Source organism: Salvelinus namaycush, chromosome 2 (assembly GCF_016432855.1).
Source record: "Salvelinus namaycush isolate Seneca chromosome 2, SaNama_1.0, whole genome shotgun sequence".
Taxonomy (NCBI): Eukaryota; Metazoa; Chordata; class Actinopteri; order Salmoniformes; family Salmonidae; genus Salvelinus; species Salvelinus namaycush.
The window spans coordinates 2,120,628-2,137,625 of NC_052308.1; the positions used below are offsets into that span (position 1 = coordinate 2,120,628).

Genomic DNA, 16,998 nt, shown 5'->3' on the forward strand with positions numbered 1-16,998 from the left:
GCATATACTACTGGAATAGGTTAAACTATATACTACTGGAATAGGTTAAAGCATATACTACTGGAATAGGTTAAACTATATACTACTGGAATAGGTTAAACTATATACTACTGGAATAGGTTAAACTATATACTACTGGAATAGGTTAAACTATATACTACTGGAATAGGTTAGAGCATATACTACTGGAATAGGTTAAAGCATATACTACTGGAATAGGTTAAACTATATACTACTGGAATAGGTTAAACTATATACTACTGGAATAGGTTAAAGCATATACTACTGGAATAGGTTAAACTATATACTACTGGAATAGGTTAAACTATATACTACTGGAATAGGTTAAACTATATACTACTGGAATAGGTTAAACTATATACTACTGGAATAGGTTAAACTATATACTACTGGAATAGGTTAAACTATATACTACTGGAATAGGTTAAACTATATACTACTGGAATAGGTTAGAGCATATACTACTGGAATAGGTTAAAGCATATACTACTGGAATAGGTTAAACTATATACTACTGGAATAGGTTAAACTATATACTACTGGAATAGGTTAAAGCATATACTACTGGAATAGGTTAGAGCATATACTACTGGAATAGGTTAAAGCATATACTACTGGAATAGGTTAAACTATATACTACTGGAATAGGTTAAACTATATACTACTGGAATAGGTTAAAGCATATACTACTGGAATAGGTTAAAGCATATACTACTGGAATAGGTTAAACTATATACTACTGGAATAGGTTAAACTATATACTACTGGAATAGGTTAAACTATATACTACTGGAATAGGTTAAAGCATATACTACTGGAATAGGTTAAACTATATACTACTGGAATAGGTTAAAGCATATACTACTGGAATAGGTTAAAGCATATACTACTGGAATAGGTTAAACTATATACTACTGGAATAGGTTAAACTATATACTACTGGAATAGGTTAAACTATATACTACTGGAATAGGTTAAAGCATATACTACTGGAATAGGTTAAACTATATACTACTGGAATAGGTTAAACTATATACTACTGGAATAGGTTAAAGCATATACTACTGGAATAGGTTAAACTATATACTACTGGAATAGGTTAAACTATATACTACTGGAATAGGTTAGAGCATATACTACTGGAATAGGTTAAACTATATACTACTGGAATAGGTTAAAGCATATACTACTGGAATAGGTTAAAGCATATACTACTGGAATAGGTTAGAGCATATACTACTGGAATAGGTTAAAGCATATACTACTGGAATAGGTTAAAGGTTATATCAAGGTTATTTAAATTCAGCTGTACTATTTCATATATATTGATTTTTTTCAGAAAAAATGTGTATATATATATATAACTACCCAGAACAGGTTCATGGAAAAACTCCTGGCCCTAATTCTGAAAAATATCAAGGTTGATATTGTAACGGCAGATTTCCTCCTCTTCGTCTGAAGAGGAGGTGTAGTGATCGGACCAAGACGCAGAGTAGAAAGTGTCCATTATTTAATGAAAGTAAAACAGAACACTTCAAGATACAAAACAACAAACGTAACCAAACCGAAAACAGTCCCGTGTGGCACGAACACTGACACGAGATACAAACACCCACAAACACACACGTGAACCCCGGCTGCCTAAGTATGATTCTCAATCAGGGACAACGATTGACAGCTGCCTCTGATTGAGAATCATACCAGGCCGAACGCACAAAACCCCAACATAGAAAACAACACATAGACAACCCACCCAACTCACGCCCTGACCATACTAAATAAATACAAAACAAGAGAAAACAGGTCAGGAACGTGACAGATATTGATAATTTTCAGAATTAGGGCCAGGTAAGGTCAGGAAACACTCCTGGCCCTAATAATTTAACCAGTGAGTGAAACATCTCAATCAACCTGAGAAAAACAAATACAAACTCTCTCTGAGTATCAGTGATTTAGTGTTGGGATAACTCTAAGGAACACCTCTTTCCTTGTCCTGGCTCATTGTGTCTTGTATCTTGCCTGTGTCTTGTCTTGTTGTCGTGGTGTGTCATGTCATGTCTGTGTCTAGACGGAGGGTGTTGAGAAGAGGAGTCTGCGTCTGTGTGTGACCTTCCTGGAGGAGATTGCCAAACAGACCAGCTCCGTCATCTTAGAGATCTGTAGCGAACAGTGCAACCTCAATGACCAGGTGTGTGTGTGTTCGAGATATGCAACCTCAATGACCAGGTGTGTGTGTGTTCGAGATATGCAACCTCAATGACCAGGTGTGTGTGTGTTCGAGATATGCAACCTCAATGACCAGGTGTGTGTGTGTGTTCGAGATATGCAACCTCAATGACCAGGTGTGTGTGTGTGTGTTCGAGATATGCAACCTCGATGACCAGGTGTGTGTGTGTGTTCGAGATATGCAACCTCAATGACCAGGTGTGTGTGTGTTCGAGATATGCAACCTCAATGACCAGGTGTGTGTGTGTGTTCGAGATATGCAACCTCAATGACCAGGTGTGTGTGTGTTCGAGATATGCAACCTCGATGACCAGGTGTGTGTGTGTTCGAGATATGCAACCTCAATGACCAGGTGTGTGTGTGTTCGAGATATGCAACCTCGATGACCAGGAATCTGGGGGAAGTGTACAGGTCACACAACTAATTAACTATAAGACTGATGCAGTCAATCGACAGTATTTAAAAAAAATATATATTATAACACTCCCGTAGTCACCACAGACGCCGTATAAAGATACAAAAAATGGGATCTGGGAGACTGTTCAATGGTCATTTCAATTCTAGATATTTAGCCATTGATAAAAAACAGATCCCAGGTTGTAGCTTTAATGTAGGAGTGCCTCTGTTGGAAGACTAAGGATGACTCTGAGAAGGTGTAGTAAGACTAAGTTGGAAGACTAAGGATGACTCTGAGAAGGTGTAGTAAGACTAAGTTGGAAGACTAAGGATGACTCTGAGAAGGTGAAGTAAGACTAAGTTGGAAGACTAAGGATGACTCTGAGAAGGTGAAGTAAGACTAAGTTGGAAGACTAAGGATGACTCTGAGAAGGTGTAGTAAGACTAAGTTGGAAGACTAAGGATGACTCTGAGAAGGTGAAGTAAGACTAAGTTGGAAGACTAAGGATGACTCTGAGAAGGTGTAGTAAGACTAAGTTGGAAGACTAAGGATGACTCTGAGAAGGTGTAGTAAGACTAAGTTGGAAGACTAAGGATGACTCTGAGAAGGGGAAGTAATGGCAACGTGTTGTTTTTCTCTCTGGTGGAAAACATTGTGTTTTAATTTTACTTTAGACTCCTGACGGGCTGAAGCATAGCGGACAAAAGTTAAAATCACTCACAATGCAATGTAGAATACACTTTAACTGAACATGTTTATTCTCTGTGGTCCTCTTAATCGTGTTTCCTACTAGCTGTTGCCCAAACACTGTGGCCAGACCATAAGTGCAGCCCGCAATAAGAAGCAGAAGAAACAGATGCCGAAAAAAGGAGACGTGCAGAAAGAGAAACCTGGAGCAGAGAGCCAGAGGAAGGACCGTGCCATCGTCACCAAGTCGGTGCTTTTACCCTTCCTCCCTGTATTTCTCCATTCCTAAATCAAAATGTTATTTTCACTGTGCTTCATAAACAACAGGTGTATGCTGACTTCCCAACAGAGAGAAAATAATAGAAAAAACATAACACAAGCAATAAATAGACAATAAGTAACAATAACTTGTCTTTTATACATGGGGTAACAGTACTGAGTCCCTGTGCAGGAGTATGAGGTAATTGAGGTAGATCTGTGCATATAGGTAGGGATAAAGTGACAAGGCAACAGGGTGTATTAATAAACAGTAACGGTAGCGTATGTGACTTTTTACATTGACCCCCCCCCCCCCCCCCCCCCCCCCCCCCTTGTTTTTACACTGCTGCTACTCGCTGTTTATTAACTATTGCATTATCCCTTCACCCCTACCTACATGTACAAATGACCTCTAACCTGTACCCCCGCACACTGACTCGGTACCGGTACCCCCTGTATATATCCCCGCACACTGACTCGGTACCGGTACCCCCTGTATATAGCCTCCACACTGACTCGGTACCGGTACCCCCTGTATATATCCCCGCACACTGACTCTGTACCGGTACCCCCTGTATATAGCCTCCACATTGACTCAGTACCGGTACCCCCTGTATATAACCTCCACATTGACTCAGTACCGGTACCCCCTGTATATAGCCTGCACACTGACTCTGTACCGGTACCCCCTGTATATAGCCTCCACATTGACTCTGTACCGGTACCCCCTGTATATAGCCTCCACATTGACTCTGTACCGGTACCCCCTGTATATAGCCTCCACATTGACTCTGTACCGGTACCCCCTGTATATAGCCTCCACATTGACTCTGTACCGGTACCCCCTGTATATATCCCTGCACACTGACTCGGTACCGGTACCCCCTGTATATAGCCTCGTTAATGTATTGTTACTTTTTTTCCCACCTGTCCCATTTATCCATCATTCTTTTCATTCATCCATCCATCCCTCTATTCATCCTTTTCATCCATCCATCCCTCTATTCATCCTTTTCATCCATCCATCCCTCCATTCATCCTTTTCATCCATCCATCCCTCTATTCATCCTTTTCATCCATCCATCCCTCTATTCATCCATCATTCTTTTCATTCATCCATCCATCCCTCTATTCATCCATCATTCTTTTCATTCATCCATCCATCCCTCTATTCATCCATCATTCTTTTCATTCATTCATCCATCCATCCCTCTATTCATCCATCATTCTTTTCATCCATCCATTCCTCCATTCCTTCTTCACCCCACTCTTCCATTCCGTTTGACCTCCATTCATCTCTCCTCCAAATCGAATAATGTTCGGTTAAATCACTCATTTCGGGAACTACAACTATGCAGCGTAAAGTCTCTCCTCTCACATTTTAAGTGTTTTGTCGATTGATTGGATATTTCATGGGTTTCAATTTTGAAAGAAAAGTAGACCAGCAATTTCTCAAGTCTCTCTCTCTCTCTCTCTCTCTCTCGTCGCTCTCGCTCTCTCTATTTAAGTAAACATTACACTCACAAAAGAATAAAGACATTTCAAATTACATATTATGTGGAATTAGTATAAGTACAAAAAGGGAGGATAAATAAATATGGGTTGTATTTACAATGGTTTTGTTCTTCTCGGGTTGCCCTTTTCTTGTGGCAACAGGTTACACATCTTGCTGCTGTGATGGCACACTGTGGTATTTGAGAGTTTATCAAAATTGGGTTTATTTTCAAATTATTTGTGGGTCTGTGTGTCTCTAATATGGTCGTACATTTGGCAGGAGGTTAGGAAGTGCAGCTCAGTTTCCACCTCATTTTGCGGCCTTTCTCAATAGCAAGGCTATGCTCACTGAGTCTGTACATAGTCAAAGCTTTCCTTAAGTTTGTGTCAGTCACAGTGGTCAGGTATTCTGCCACGGTGTACTCTTTGTTTAGGGCCAAATAGCATTCTAGTTTGCTCAGTTTTTTTCTTAATTCTTTCCAATGTGTCAAGTAATTATATATTTTTAATTGTTTTCTAATGTTTGTTTGGGTCTAATTGATTTGCTGTCCTATTTGTTTGGCTCTGTGGGGTGTGTTTGTGTTTGTGAACAGAGCCCCAGGACCAGCTTGCTTAGGGGACTCTTCTCCAGGTTCATCTCTCTGTAGGTGATGGCTTTGTTATGGAAGGTTTGGGAACCGCTTCCTTTTAGGTGGTTGTAGAATTTAACGGCTCTTTTCTGGATTTTGATCATTAGTGGGTATCGGCCTAATTCTGCTCTGCAGGCATTATTTGGTGTTTTACGTTGTGCACTGAGGATATTTTTGCAGAATTCTGCATGCATAGTCTCAATTTGGTGTTTGTCCGATTTTGTGAATTCTTGGATGGTGAGTGGACCCCAGACCTCACAACCATAAAGGGAAATGGTTTCTATAACTGATTCAAGTATTTTTAGCCAGATCCTAATTGGTATGTCGAATTTCTCTCTCTCTTTCTCTCGCTCCTTCTCTCTCTCTCTCTCTCTCTCTCTCTCTCTCTCTCTCTCTCTCTCCTTCTCTCTCTCTCTCTCTCCTTCTCTCTCTCTCCTTCTCTCTCTCTCCTTCTCTCTCTCTCTCTCCTTCTCTCTCTCTCCTTCTCTCTCTCTCTCTCTCTCTCTCTCTCTCTCTCTCTCTCTCTCTCTCTCTCTCTCTCTCTCTCTCTCTCTCTCTCTCTCTCTCTCTCTCTCTCTCTCTCTCTCTTTCTTTCTTTCTTTCTTTCTTTCTTTCTTTCTTTCTTTCTTTTCCAGTATGGACAAGCTGCATCTGACTCTGACTGAGCTATGCTCCTCCTTCAGTGGGAGCAGTGACTTCACAGTGTTCAACCACATCGTCACTCCTGCAGAGTTCCTCATATCTCACTTGGAGACACGCCTCACCAAGTACGCCACACACCTTTTGCCTATAACATGATCTCTGTCTTATTATCTATTGCTTTATAATGTTGGATCGTTAAATCCTTTTCTCCACCTAAATCTCAATTTCTCTGTTAAAACAAGACATGAAAGGAGACCTTTATAATGCAGAGAAGATTTGTATTGTATTTTGTTTTTATTTAACCTTTATTTAACTAGGCAAGTCAGTGAAGAACAAATTCTTATTTACAATGACCTCCTGCAGAGACGGAGCTGGGTTTAAAAATATAGGACAAAACACACATCACAACAAGAGAGACAACACTGTATAAAGAGAGACCTAAGACAACAACACAGCATGGTAGCAACACATGACAACACAGCATGGTAGCAACACATGACAACACAGCATGGTAGCAACACATGACAACACAGCATGGTAGCAACACATGACAACACAGCATGGTAGCAACACATGACAACACAGCATGGTAGCAACACAACATGACAACACAGCATGGTAGCAACACATGACAACACAGCATGGTAGCAACACAACATGACAACACAGCATGGTAGCAACACATGACAACACAGCATGGTAGCAACACATGACAACACAGCATGGTAGCAACACAACATGACAACACAGCATGGTAGCAACACATGACAACACAGCATGGTAGAAACACAACATGACAACAACATGGTAGAAACACAACATGACAACAACATGGGTAGCAACACAACATGACAGCAACATGGTAGTAACACATGACAACATGGTAGTAACACATGACAACATGGTAGTAACACATGACAACAACATGTTAGTAACACAACATGACAACAACATGGTAGCAAGGCAACATGACAACAACTTGGGTAGCAACACAACATGACAACAACATGGGTAGCAAGACAACATGACAACAACATGGATAGCAACACAACATGACAACAACTTGGGTAGCAAGACAACATGACAACAACTTGGGTAGCAAGACAACATGACAACAACTTGGGTAGCAAGACAACATGACAACAACTTGGGTAGCAAGACAACAACTTGGGTAGCAAGACAACATGACAACAACTTGGGTAGCAAGACAACATGACAACAACTTGGGTAGCAAGACAACATGACAACAACTTGGGTAGCAAGACAACATGACAACAACTTGGGTAGCAAGACAACATGACAACAACTTGGGTAGCAAGACAACATGACAACAACTTGGGTAGCAAGACAACATGACAACAACTTGGGTTGCAACACAACATGACAACAACTTGGGTAGCAAGACAACATGACAACAACTTGGGTAGCAAGACAACATGACAACAACTTGGGTAGCAAGACAACATGACAACAACTTGGGTAGCAACACAACATGACAACAACTTGGGTAGCAACACAACATGACAACAACATGGTAGCATGACAACATGACAACAACTTGGGTAGCATGACAACATGACAACAACTTGGGTAGCAAGACAACATGACAACAACTTGGGTAGCAAGACAACATGACAACAACTTGGGTTGCAACACAACATGACAACAACTTGGGTAGCAACACAACATGACAACAACTTGGGTAGCAACACAACATGACAACAACTTGGGTAGCAACACAACATGACAACAACTTGGGTAGCAAGACAACATGACAACAACTTGGGTAGCAAGACAACATGACAACAACTTGGGTAGAAACACAACATGACAACAACTTGGGTAGAAACACAACATGACAACAACTTGGGTAGCAAGACAACATGACAACAACTTGGGTAGCATGACAACATGACAACAACATGGATAGCAACACAACATGACAACAACATGGTAGCAACATGACAACAACATGGTAGCAACATGACAACAACTTGGGTAGCAAGACAACATGACAACATGGTAGATACTTTATTGAACTAAATATTACAGAGGTCAGGAGTTCAGACAATTATAGCTACAGTAGGTTGCTATTTCAAAATGAACATTCATACCAACCCAAGCATGCACCATAATGGTCTGTGTACATGTTCTGCTTCCGTTTCAGCACAGTGTAATTGATCAATCAATTAATTAAGTAACGAATGTAAATATAGCGGGGGTGGGGGGGGAGTTGAGGAGAGGGATAGAGAGAGACAGAGAGTGTAATGTTTACTGTTAATTTTTATTGTTTATTTCACTTTTATATATTATCTACCTCACTTGCTTTGGCAATGTTAACATATGTTTCCCATGCCAATAAAGCCCCTTGAATTGGGAGCGGGAGAGACAGAGAGAGGCAGAATAATCATTACATGGTTCGTTGAGCCTGACTGTTATTCATTCAGCATGCCATGCCATGTAGCCCTGTCTGATTCCATGACGTTAGTTTGTGTGTCTGTGTCTGTGTGTCTGTGTGTAATGTTCCAGGATCATCGTGAGAATGGCCCATTACAACCAGACCACCCAGGAAATAGGACGTCCGTCTGACCTCCTGGCCGGGATTCAGGCCTACACAGCCAGCCTGCACACCCTGTCACGTTACCTCAGTCTGGACGTCACTAGGCTGGTCAAGAATGTCTTACTGCAGCAGACACAGCCGCTGGACTCCTACGGAGGACAGACCATCACCACGCTGTATACCAACTGGTAACGTGATACCAGCAGCAGTCCTCCAATTGCTATTTCATGTCCCACATGTCCCGCAAAAAAAGAAACGTCCTCTCACTGTCAACTGGGTTTATTTTCAGCAAACTTAACATGTGTAAACATAACAAGATTAAACAACTGAGACATAAACTGAACAAGTTCCACAGACATGTGACTAACAGAAATGGTATAATGTGTCCCTGAACAAAGGGGGGGTCAAAATCAAAAGTAACAGTCAGTATCTGGTGTGGCCACCAGCTGCATTAAGTACTGCAGTGCATCTCCTCCTCATGGACTGCATCAGATTTGCCAGTTCTTGCTGTGAGATGTTACCCCACTCCTGTAAGTTCCCGGACATTTCTGGGGGGGAATGGCCCTAGCCCTCACCCTCCAATCCAACCGGTCCCAGACGTGCTCAATGGGACTGAGATCCGGGTTCTTCGCTGGTCATGGCAGAACACTGACATTCCTGTCTTGCAGGAAATCACGCACAGAATGAGCAGTATGGCTGGTGGCATTGTCATGCTGGAGGGTCATGTCAGGATGAGCCTGCAGAAAGGGTACCACATGAGGGAGGAGGATGTCTTCCCTGTAACGCACAGTGTTGAAATTGCCTGCAATGACAACATGCTGTGACACACCGCCCCAGACCTCCACCTCCAAATCGATCCCGCTCCAGAGTCGGTGTAAGGCTCATTCCTTCGACGATAAACGTGAATCCGACCATTGGTGTGACAAACCGCGACTCCTCAGAGAAGAGCACTTTTTGCCAGTCCTGTCTGGTCCAGCGATGGTGGGTTTGTGCCCATAGGTGACGTTTGTTGTCGGTGATGTCTGGTGAGGACCTGCCTTACAACAGGCCTACAAGCCCTCAGTCGGCCTCTCTGTCTATTACGGACAGTCTGAACTGTGCGTTCCTGGTGTAACTCTGGAAGCTGTAGTTGCCATCCTGTCCCACAGGTGTGATGTTCGGATGTACCGATCCTGTGCAGGTGTTGTTACACGTGGTCTGCCACTGCGAGGACGATCAGCTGTCCCTCCTGTCTCCCTGTAGCACTGTCTTAGGCGTCTCACAGTACGGACATTGCAACTTATTGCACTTGCCACATCTGCAGTCCTCATGCCTCCTTGCAGCATGCCTAAGGCACGTTTACGCAGATGAGCAGGGACCCTGGGCATATTTCTTTTGGTATTTTTCAGAGTCAGTAGAGAGGCCTCTTTTGTGTCCTAAGTTTTAATAACTGTGACCTTAATTGCCTACCGTCTGTAAGCTGTTAGTGTCTTAACGACCATTCCACAGGTGCATGTTCATTAACAGTTTATGGTTCATTGAACAAGCATGAGAAACAGTGTTTAAACCCTTTACAATGAAGATCTGTGAAGTTACTTGGATTTTTAAGAATTATCTTTGAAAGACGGGGTCTTGAAAAAGGGACATTTTCTTTTTTTTGCTGAGTTTAGGATTTGAACTGACAACCTTCTGTAACTTGCCTTCATCTCTTACTTCTCCAGGCTAACAGACATTATATCAGTCACTGAACCGTTTCCTCTGTCACCGCATTGCTACATGCATGTAGTTATAGATGTTCATCAGCAGCTAGTAGCACCTGTGTTGTGCATTTGAATGCGTTAGGAAGAGGATATGACGTCTGCCTCTCCACAGGTACCTAGAGGGCCTTCTGCGTCAGGCCAGCAGCAACCTGATCGTTCACTGCCCCGCAATGCACTGCTTCGTCAACCAGACCATCGAGAACGAGCAGAGTTTCAGAGCAGAGGAGTACTCTGATATCTCAGGTGAGACCTGCCTGCAGTAGGGTAGCCTGGTGACCTCTAAATACTTCTCCACCCTCTCCACCTACCTCCACCCTCTTCACCTACCTCCACCCTCTTCACCTACCTCCACCCTCTTCACCTACCTCCACCCTCTGCACCTACCTCCACCCTCTGCACCTACCTCCACCCTCTTCACCTACCTCCACCCTCTCCACCTATCTCCACCCTCTCCACCTACCTCCACCCTCTCCACCTACCTCCACCCTCTCCACCTACCTCCACCTACCTCCACCCTCTTCACCTAGCACCACACTTTTCACCTAGCACCACACTCTTCACCTACCTCCACCCTCTTCACCTACCTCCACCCTCTTCACCTACCTCCACCCTCTTCACCTACCTCCACCCTCTCCACCTACCTCCACCTACCTCCACCCTCTTCACCTACCTCCACCCTCTCCACCTATCTCCACCTACCTCCACCCTCTCCACCCTCTCCACCTACCTCCACCCTCTCCACCTACCTCCACCTAGCTCCACCCTCTTCACCTAGCACCACACTCTTCACCTAGCACCACACTCTTCACCTACCTCCACCCTTTTCACCTACCTCCACCCTCTTCACCTACCTCCACCCTCTTCGCCTACCTCCACCCTCTCCGCCTACTTCCACCCTCTTCACCTACCTCCACCCTCTTCACCTACCTCCACCCTCTCCACCTAGCTCCACCTACCTCCATCCTCTTCGCCTACCTCCACCCTCTCCGCCTACCTCCACCCTCTCCGCCTAGCTCCACCCTCTCCACCTAGCTCCACCCTCTCCACCTAGCTTCACCCTCTCCACCTAGCTTCACCCTCTCCATCTACTTCCACCCTCTTCACCTACCTCCACCCTCTTCACCTACCTCCACCTACATCCACCCTCTCCACCTACCTCCACCCTCTCCACCTACCTCCACCCTCTTCACCTACCTCCACCCTCTTCACCTACCTCCACCCTCTTCACCTAGCACCACCTACCTCCACCCTCTTCACCTACCTCCACCCTCTCCACCTAGCACCATCTACCTCCACCCTCTCCACCTACCTCCACCTAGCACCACCTACCTCCACCTAGCACCACCTACCTCCACCCTCTCCACCTACCTCCACCCTCTCCACCTACCTCCACCCTCTCCACCTAGCACCACCTACCTCCACCCTCTCCACCTACCTCCACCCTCTCCACCTACCTCCACCCTCTCCACCTAGCTCCACCCTCTCCACCTAGCTCCACCCTCTCCACCTAGCTCCACCCTCTCCACCTAGCTCCACCCTCTCCACCTAGCTTCACCCTCTTCACCTACCTCCACCCTCTTCACCTACCTCCACCTACATCCACCCTCTCCACCTACATCCACCCTCTCCACCTACCTCCACCCTCTCCACCTACCTCCACCCTCTCCACCTACCTCCACCCTCTTCACCTAGCACCACCTACCTCCACCCTCTCCACCTACCTCCACCCTCTTCACCTACCTCCACCCTCTCCACCTAGCACCACCTACCTCCACCCTCTCCACCTACCTCCACCTAGCACCACCTACCTCCACCCTCTCCACCTAGCACCACCTACCTCCACCCTCTCCACCTACCTCCACCCTCTCCACCTAGCACCACCTACCTCCACCCTCTCCACCTAGCACCACCTACCTCCACCTAGCTCCACCCTCTTCACCTAGCTCCACCCTCTTCACCTAGCTCCACCCTCTTCACCTACCTCCACCCTCTTCACCTACCTCCACCCTCTTCACCTACCTCCACCCTCTTCACCTACCTCCACACTCTTCACCTACCTCCACCCTCTTCACCTACCTCCACCCTCTTCACCTACCTCCACCCTCTTCACCTACCTCCACCCTCTCCACCTACCTCCACCCTCTCCACCTACCTCCACCTAGCACCACCTACCTCCACCTAGCACCACCTACCTCCACCTAGCACCACCTACCTCTACCTAGCACCACCTACCTCCACCTAGCACCACCTACCTCCACTCTCTCCACCTAGCACCACCTACCTCCACTCTCTCCACCTAGCACCACCTACCTCCACTCTCTCCACCTAGCACCACCTACCTCCACCCTCTCCACCTAGCACCACCCACCTCCACCCTCTCCACCTCCACCCTCTCCACCTAGCACCACCCACCTCCACCCTCTCCACCTACCACCACCCACCTCCACCCTCTCCACCTACCTCCACCCTCTCCACCTACCTCCACCCTCTCCACCTAGCTCCCTCTCCAGCTAGCCCCGCCCTCTCCAGCTAGCTCCGCCCTCTCCAGCTAGCTCCGCCCTCTCCAGCTAGCTCCGCCCTCTCCACCTAGCTCCACCCTCTCCACCTAGCTCCACCCTTTATGATCTCATGTCTGCTCTATATATTTTCCATCCACTTTGCATAAGCCCTGAGAGATCTAATACCTCCTACAGACTCATCATTATAGCATCCCAAATGGCACTCTATTCCCTATAGTGCACTACTTTTGACCAGGGCCCTTTATAATAGGGTGCCATTTTGGACTCAAATAATGTATTGTTTCAGTACTCCTTCTGTGTGTCTCACTCTGGCTTGACATTTACCAGGTGGTTTACCTGCTATCTATACTATCAAGGCGTCGTATTGAACCGTCATAGTAGTGTTTGTTAAGTCAGTGTCTTTGTTTACAAACTGCTGTCCACGTACACACAGATCTGATACACATCCAGGGGCCTATACTCTGCCAGAGCCCTGTACTACGAAGTAGGTGTTCAGGAGTTAGCCAGGTAACTTCGGTCAACTCTGAGTTCAACTCGGGATAACTGGCACCACGAAAGTAGCTCACCTTTTAGCTAGGTACATTTCTATGGCAACAAATCCTTCAGAACTAACCTGCTGCTGGGCAGGCTAACTCAGGGATAACTCTGTTTATCCTGCATTCAGAACTAACCTGCTGCTGGGCAGGCTAACTCAGGGATAACTCTGTTTATCCTGCATTCAGAACTAACCTGCTGCTGGGCAGGCTAACTCAGGGATAACTCTGTTTATCCTGCATTCAGAACTAACCTGCTGCTGGGCAGGCTAACTCAGAGGATAACTCTGTTTATCCTGCATTCAGAACTAACCTGCTGCTGGGCAGGCTAACTCAGGGATAACTCTGTTTATCCTGTATTCAGAACTAACCTGCTACTGGGCAGGCTAACTCAGGGATAACTCTGTTTATCCTGCATTCAGAACTAACCTGCTGCTGGGCAGGCTAACTCAGAGGATAACTCTGTTTATCCTGCATTCAGAACTAACCTGCTGCTGGGCAGGCTAACTCAGAGGATAACTCTGTTTATCCTGCATTCAGAACTAACCTGCTACTGGGCAGGCTAACTCAGTGGATAACTCTGTTTATCCTGCATTCAGAACTAACCTGCTACTGGGCAGGCTAACTCAGGGATAACTCTGTTTATCCTGCATTCAGAACTAACCTGCTACTGGGCAGGCTAACTCAGTGATAACTCTGTTTATCCTGCATTCAGAACTAACCTGCTACTGGGCAGGCTAACTCAGTGGATAACTCTGTTTATCCTGCATTCAGAACTAACCTGCTGCTGGGCAGGCTAACTCAGGGATAACTCTGTTTATCCTGCATTCAGAACTAACCTGCTGCTGGGCAGGCTAACTCAGTGGATAACTCTGTTTATCCTGCATTCAGAACTAACCTGCTGCTGGGCAGGCTAACTCAGGGCTAACTCTGTTTATCCTGCATTCAGAACTAACCTGCTGCTGGGCAGGCTAACTCAGAGGATAACTCTGTTTATCCTGCATTCAGAACTAACCTGCTGCTGGGCAGGCTAACTCAGTGGATAACTCTGTTTATCCTGCATTCAGAACTAACCTGCTGCTGGGCAGGCTAACTCAGGGATAACTCTGTTTATCCTGCATTCAGAACTAACCTGCTGCTGGGCAGGCTAACTCAGGGATAACTCTGTTTATCCTGCATTCAGAACTAACCTGCTGCTGGGCAGGCTAACTCAGGGATAACTCTGTTTATCCTGCATTCAGAACTAACCTGCTACTGGGCAGGCTAACTCAGGGATAACTCTGTTTATCCTGCATTCAGAACTAACCTGCTGCTGGGCAGGCTAACTCAGGGATAACTCTGTTTATCCTGCATTCAGAACTAACCTGCTGCTGGGCAGGCTAACTCAGAGATAACTCTGTTTATCCTGCATTCAGAACTAACCTGCTACTGGGCAGGCTAACTCAGGGATAACTCTGTTTATCCTGCATTCAGAACTAACCTGCTGCTGGGCAGGCTAACTCAGGGATAACTCTGTTTATCCTGCATTCAGAACTAACCTGCTGCTGGGCAGGCTAACTCAGGGATAACTCTGTTTATCCTGCATTCAGAACTAACCTGCTACTGGGCAGGCTAACTCAGGGATAACTCTGTTTATCCTGCATTCAGAACTAACCTGCTACTGGGCAGGCTAACTCAGGGATAACTCTGTTTATCCTGCATTCAGAACTAACCTGCTACTGGGCAGGCTAACTCAGGGATAACTCTGTTTATCCTGCATTCAGAACTAACCTGCTACTGGGCAGGCTAACTCAGAGGATAACTCTGTTTATCCTGCATTCAGAACTAACCTGCTGCTGGGCAGGCTAACTCAGTGGATAACTCTGTTTATCCTGCATTCAGAACTAACCTGCTGCTGGGCAGGCTAACTCAGTGATAACTCTGTTTATCCTGCATTCAGAACTAACCTGCTGCTGGGCAGGCTAACTCAGTGGATAACTCTGTTTATCCTGCATTCAGAACTAACCTGCTGCTGGGCAGGCTAACTCAGTGGATAACTCTGTTTATCCTGCATTCAGAACTAACCTGCTGCTGGGCAGGCTAACTCAGGGATAACTCTGTTTATCCTGCATTCAGAACTAACCTGCTACTGGGCAGGCTAACTCAGAGGATAACTCTGTTTATCCTGCATTCAGAACTAACCTGCTACTGGGCAGGCTAACTCAGGGATAACTCTGTTTATCCTGCATTCAGAACTAACCTGCTACTGGGCAGGCTAACTCAGGGATAACTCTGTTTATCCTGCATTCAGAACTAACCTGCTGCTGGGCAGGCTAACTCAGGGATAACTCTGTTTATCCTGCATTCAGAACTAACCTGCTACTGGGCAGGCTAACTCAGAGGATAACTCTGTTTATCCTGCATTCAGAACTAACCTGCTGCTGGGCAGGCTAACTCAGAGGATAACTCTGTTTATCCTGCATTCAGAACTAACCTGCTGCTGGGCAGGCTAACTCAGTGGATAACTCTGTTTATCCTGCATTCAGAACTAACCTGCTGCTGGGCAGGCTAACTCAGTGATAACTCTGTTTATCCTGCATTCAGAACTAACCTGCTGCTGGGCAGGCTAACTCAGTGGATAACTCTGTTTATCCTGCATTCAGAACTAACCTGCTGCTGGGCAGGCTAACTCAGTGGATAACTCTGTTTATCCTGCATTCAGAACTAACCTGCTGCTGGGCAGGCTAACTCAGGGATAACTCTGTTTATCCTGCATTCAGAACTAACCTGCTGCTGGGCAGGCTAACTCAGGGATAACTCTGTTTATCCTGCATTCAGAACTAACCTGCTGCTGGGCAGGCTAACTCAGGGATAACTCTGTTTATCCTGCATTCAGAACTAACCTGCTGCTGGGCAGGCTAACTCAGAGGATAACTCTGTTTATCCTGCATTCAGAACTAACCTGCTACTGGGCAGGCTAACTCAGGGATAACTCTGTTTATCCTGCATTCAGAACTAACCTGCTGCTGGGCAGGCTAACTCAGGGATAACTCTGTTTATCCTGCATTCAGAACTAACCTGCTGCTGGGCAGGCTAACTCAGAGGATAACTCTGTTTATCCTGCATTCAGAACTAACCTGCTACTGGGCAGGCTAACTCAGGGATAACTCTGTTTATCCTGCATTCAGAACTAACCTGCTACTGGGCAGGCTAACTCAGTGGATAACTCTGTTTATCCTGCATTCAGAACTAACCTGCTGCTGGGCAGGCTAACTCAGAGGATAACTCTGTTTATCCTGCATTCAGAACTAACC

At 45.6% G+C, this 16,998-nt stretch overlaps 1 protein-coding gene across 1 annotated transcript in view; it reads left to right on the forward strand.

The window, feature by feature from the left end:
• nckap1l (NCK associated protein 1 like) overlaps nucleotides 1-16,998 on the forward strand; it is a 43,506-nt gene that overhangs the window by 15,962 nt on the left and 10,546 nt on the right. Inside the window, exons 18-22 of the mRNA XM_039006534.1 lie at nucleotides 2,090-2,209; nucleotides 3,438-3,577; nucleotides 6,348-6,479; nucleotides 8,884-9,102; nucleotides 10,766-10,896. Of these exons, the coding sequence (XP_038862462.1) occupies nucleotides 2,090-2,209; nucleotides 3,438-3,577; nucleotides 6,348-6,479; nucleotides 8,884-9,102; nucleotides 10,766-10,896 (742 nt within the window). The remainder of the gene's footprint in view (nucleotides 1-2,089; nucleotides 2,210-3,437; nucleotides 3,578-6,347; nucleotides 6,480-8,883; nucleotides 9,103-10,765; nucleotides 10,897-16,998) is intronic.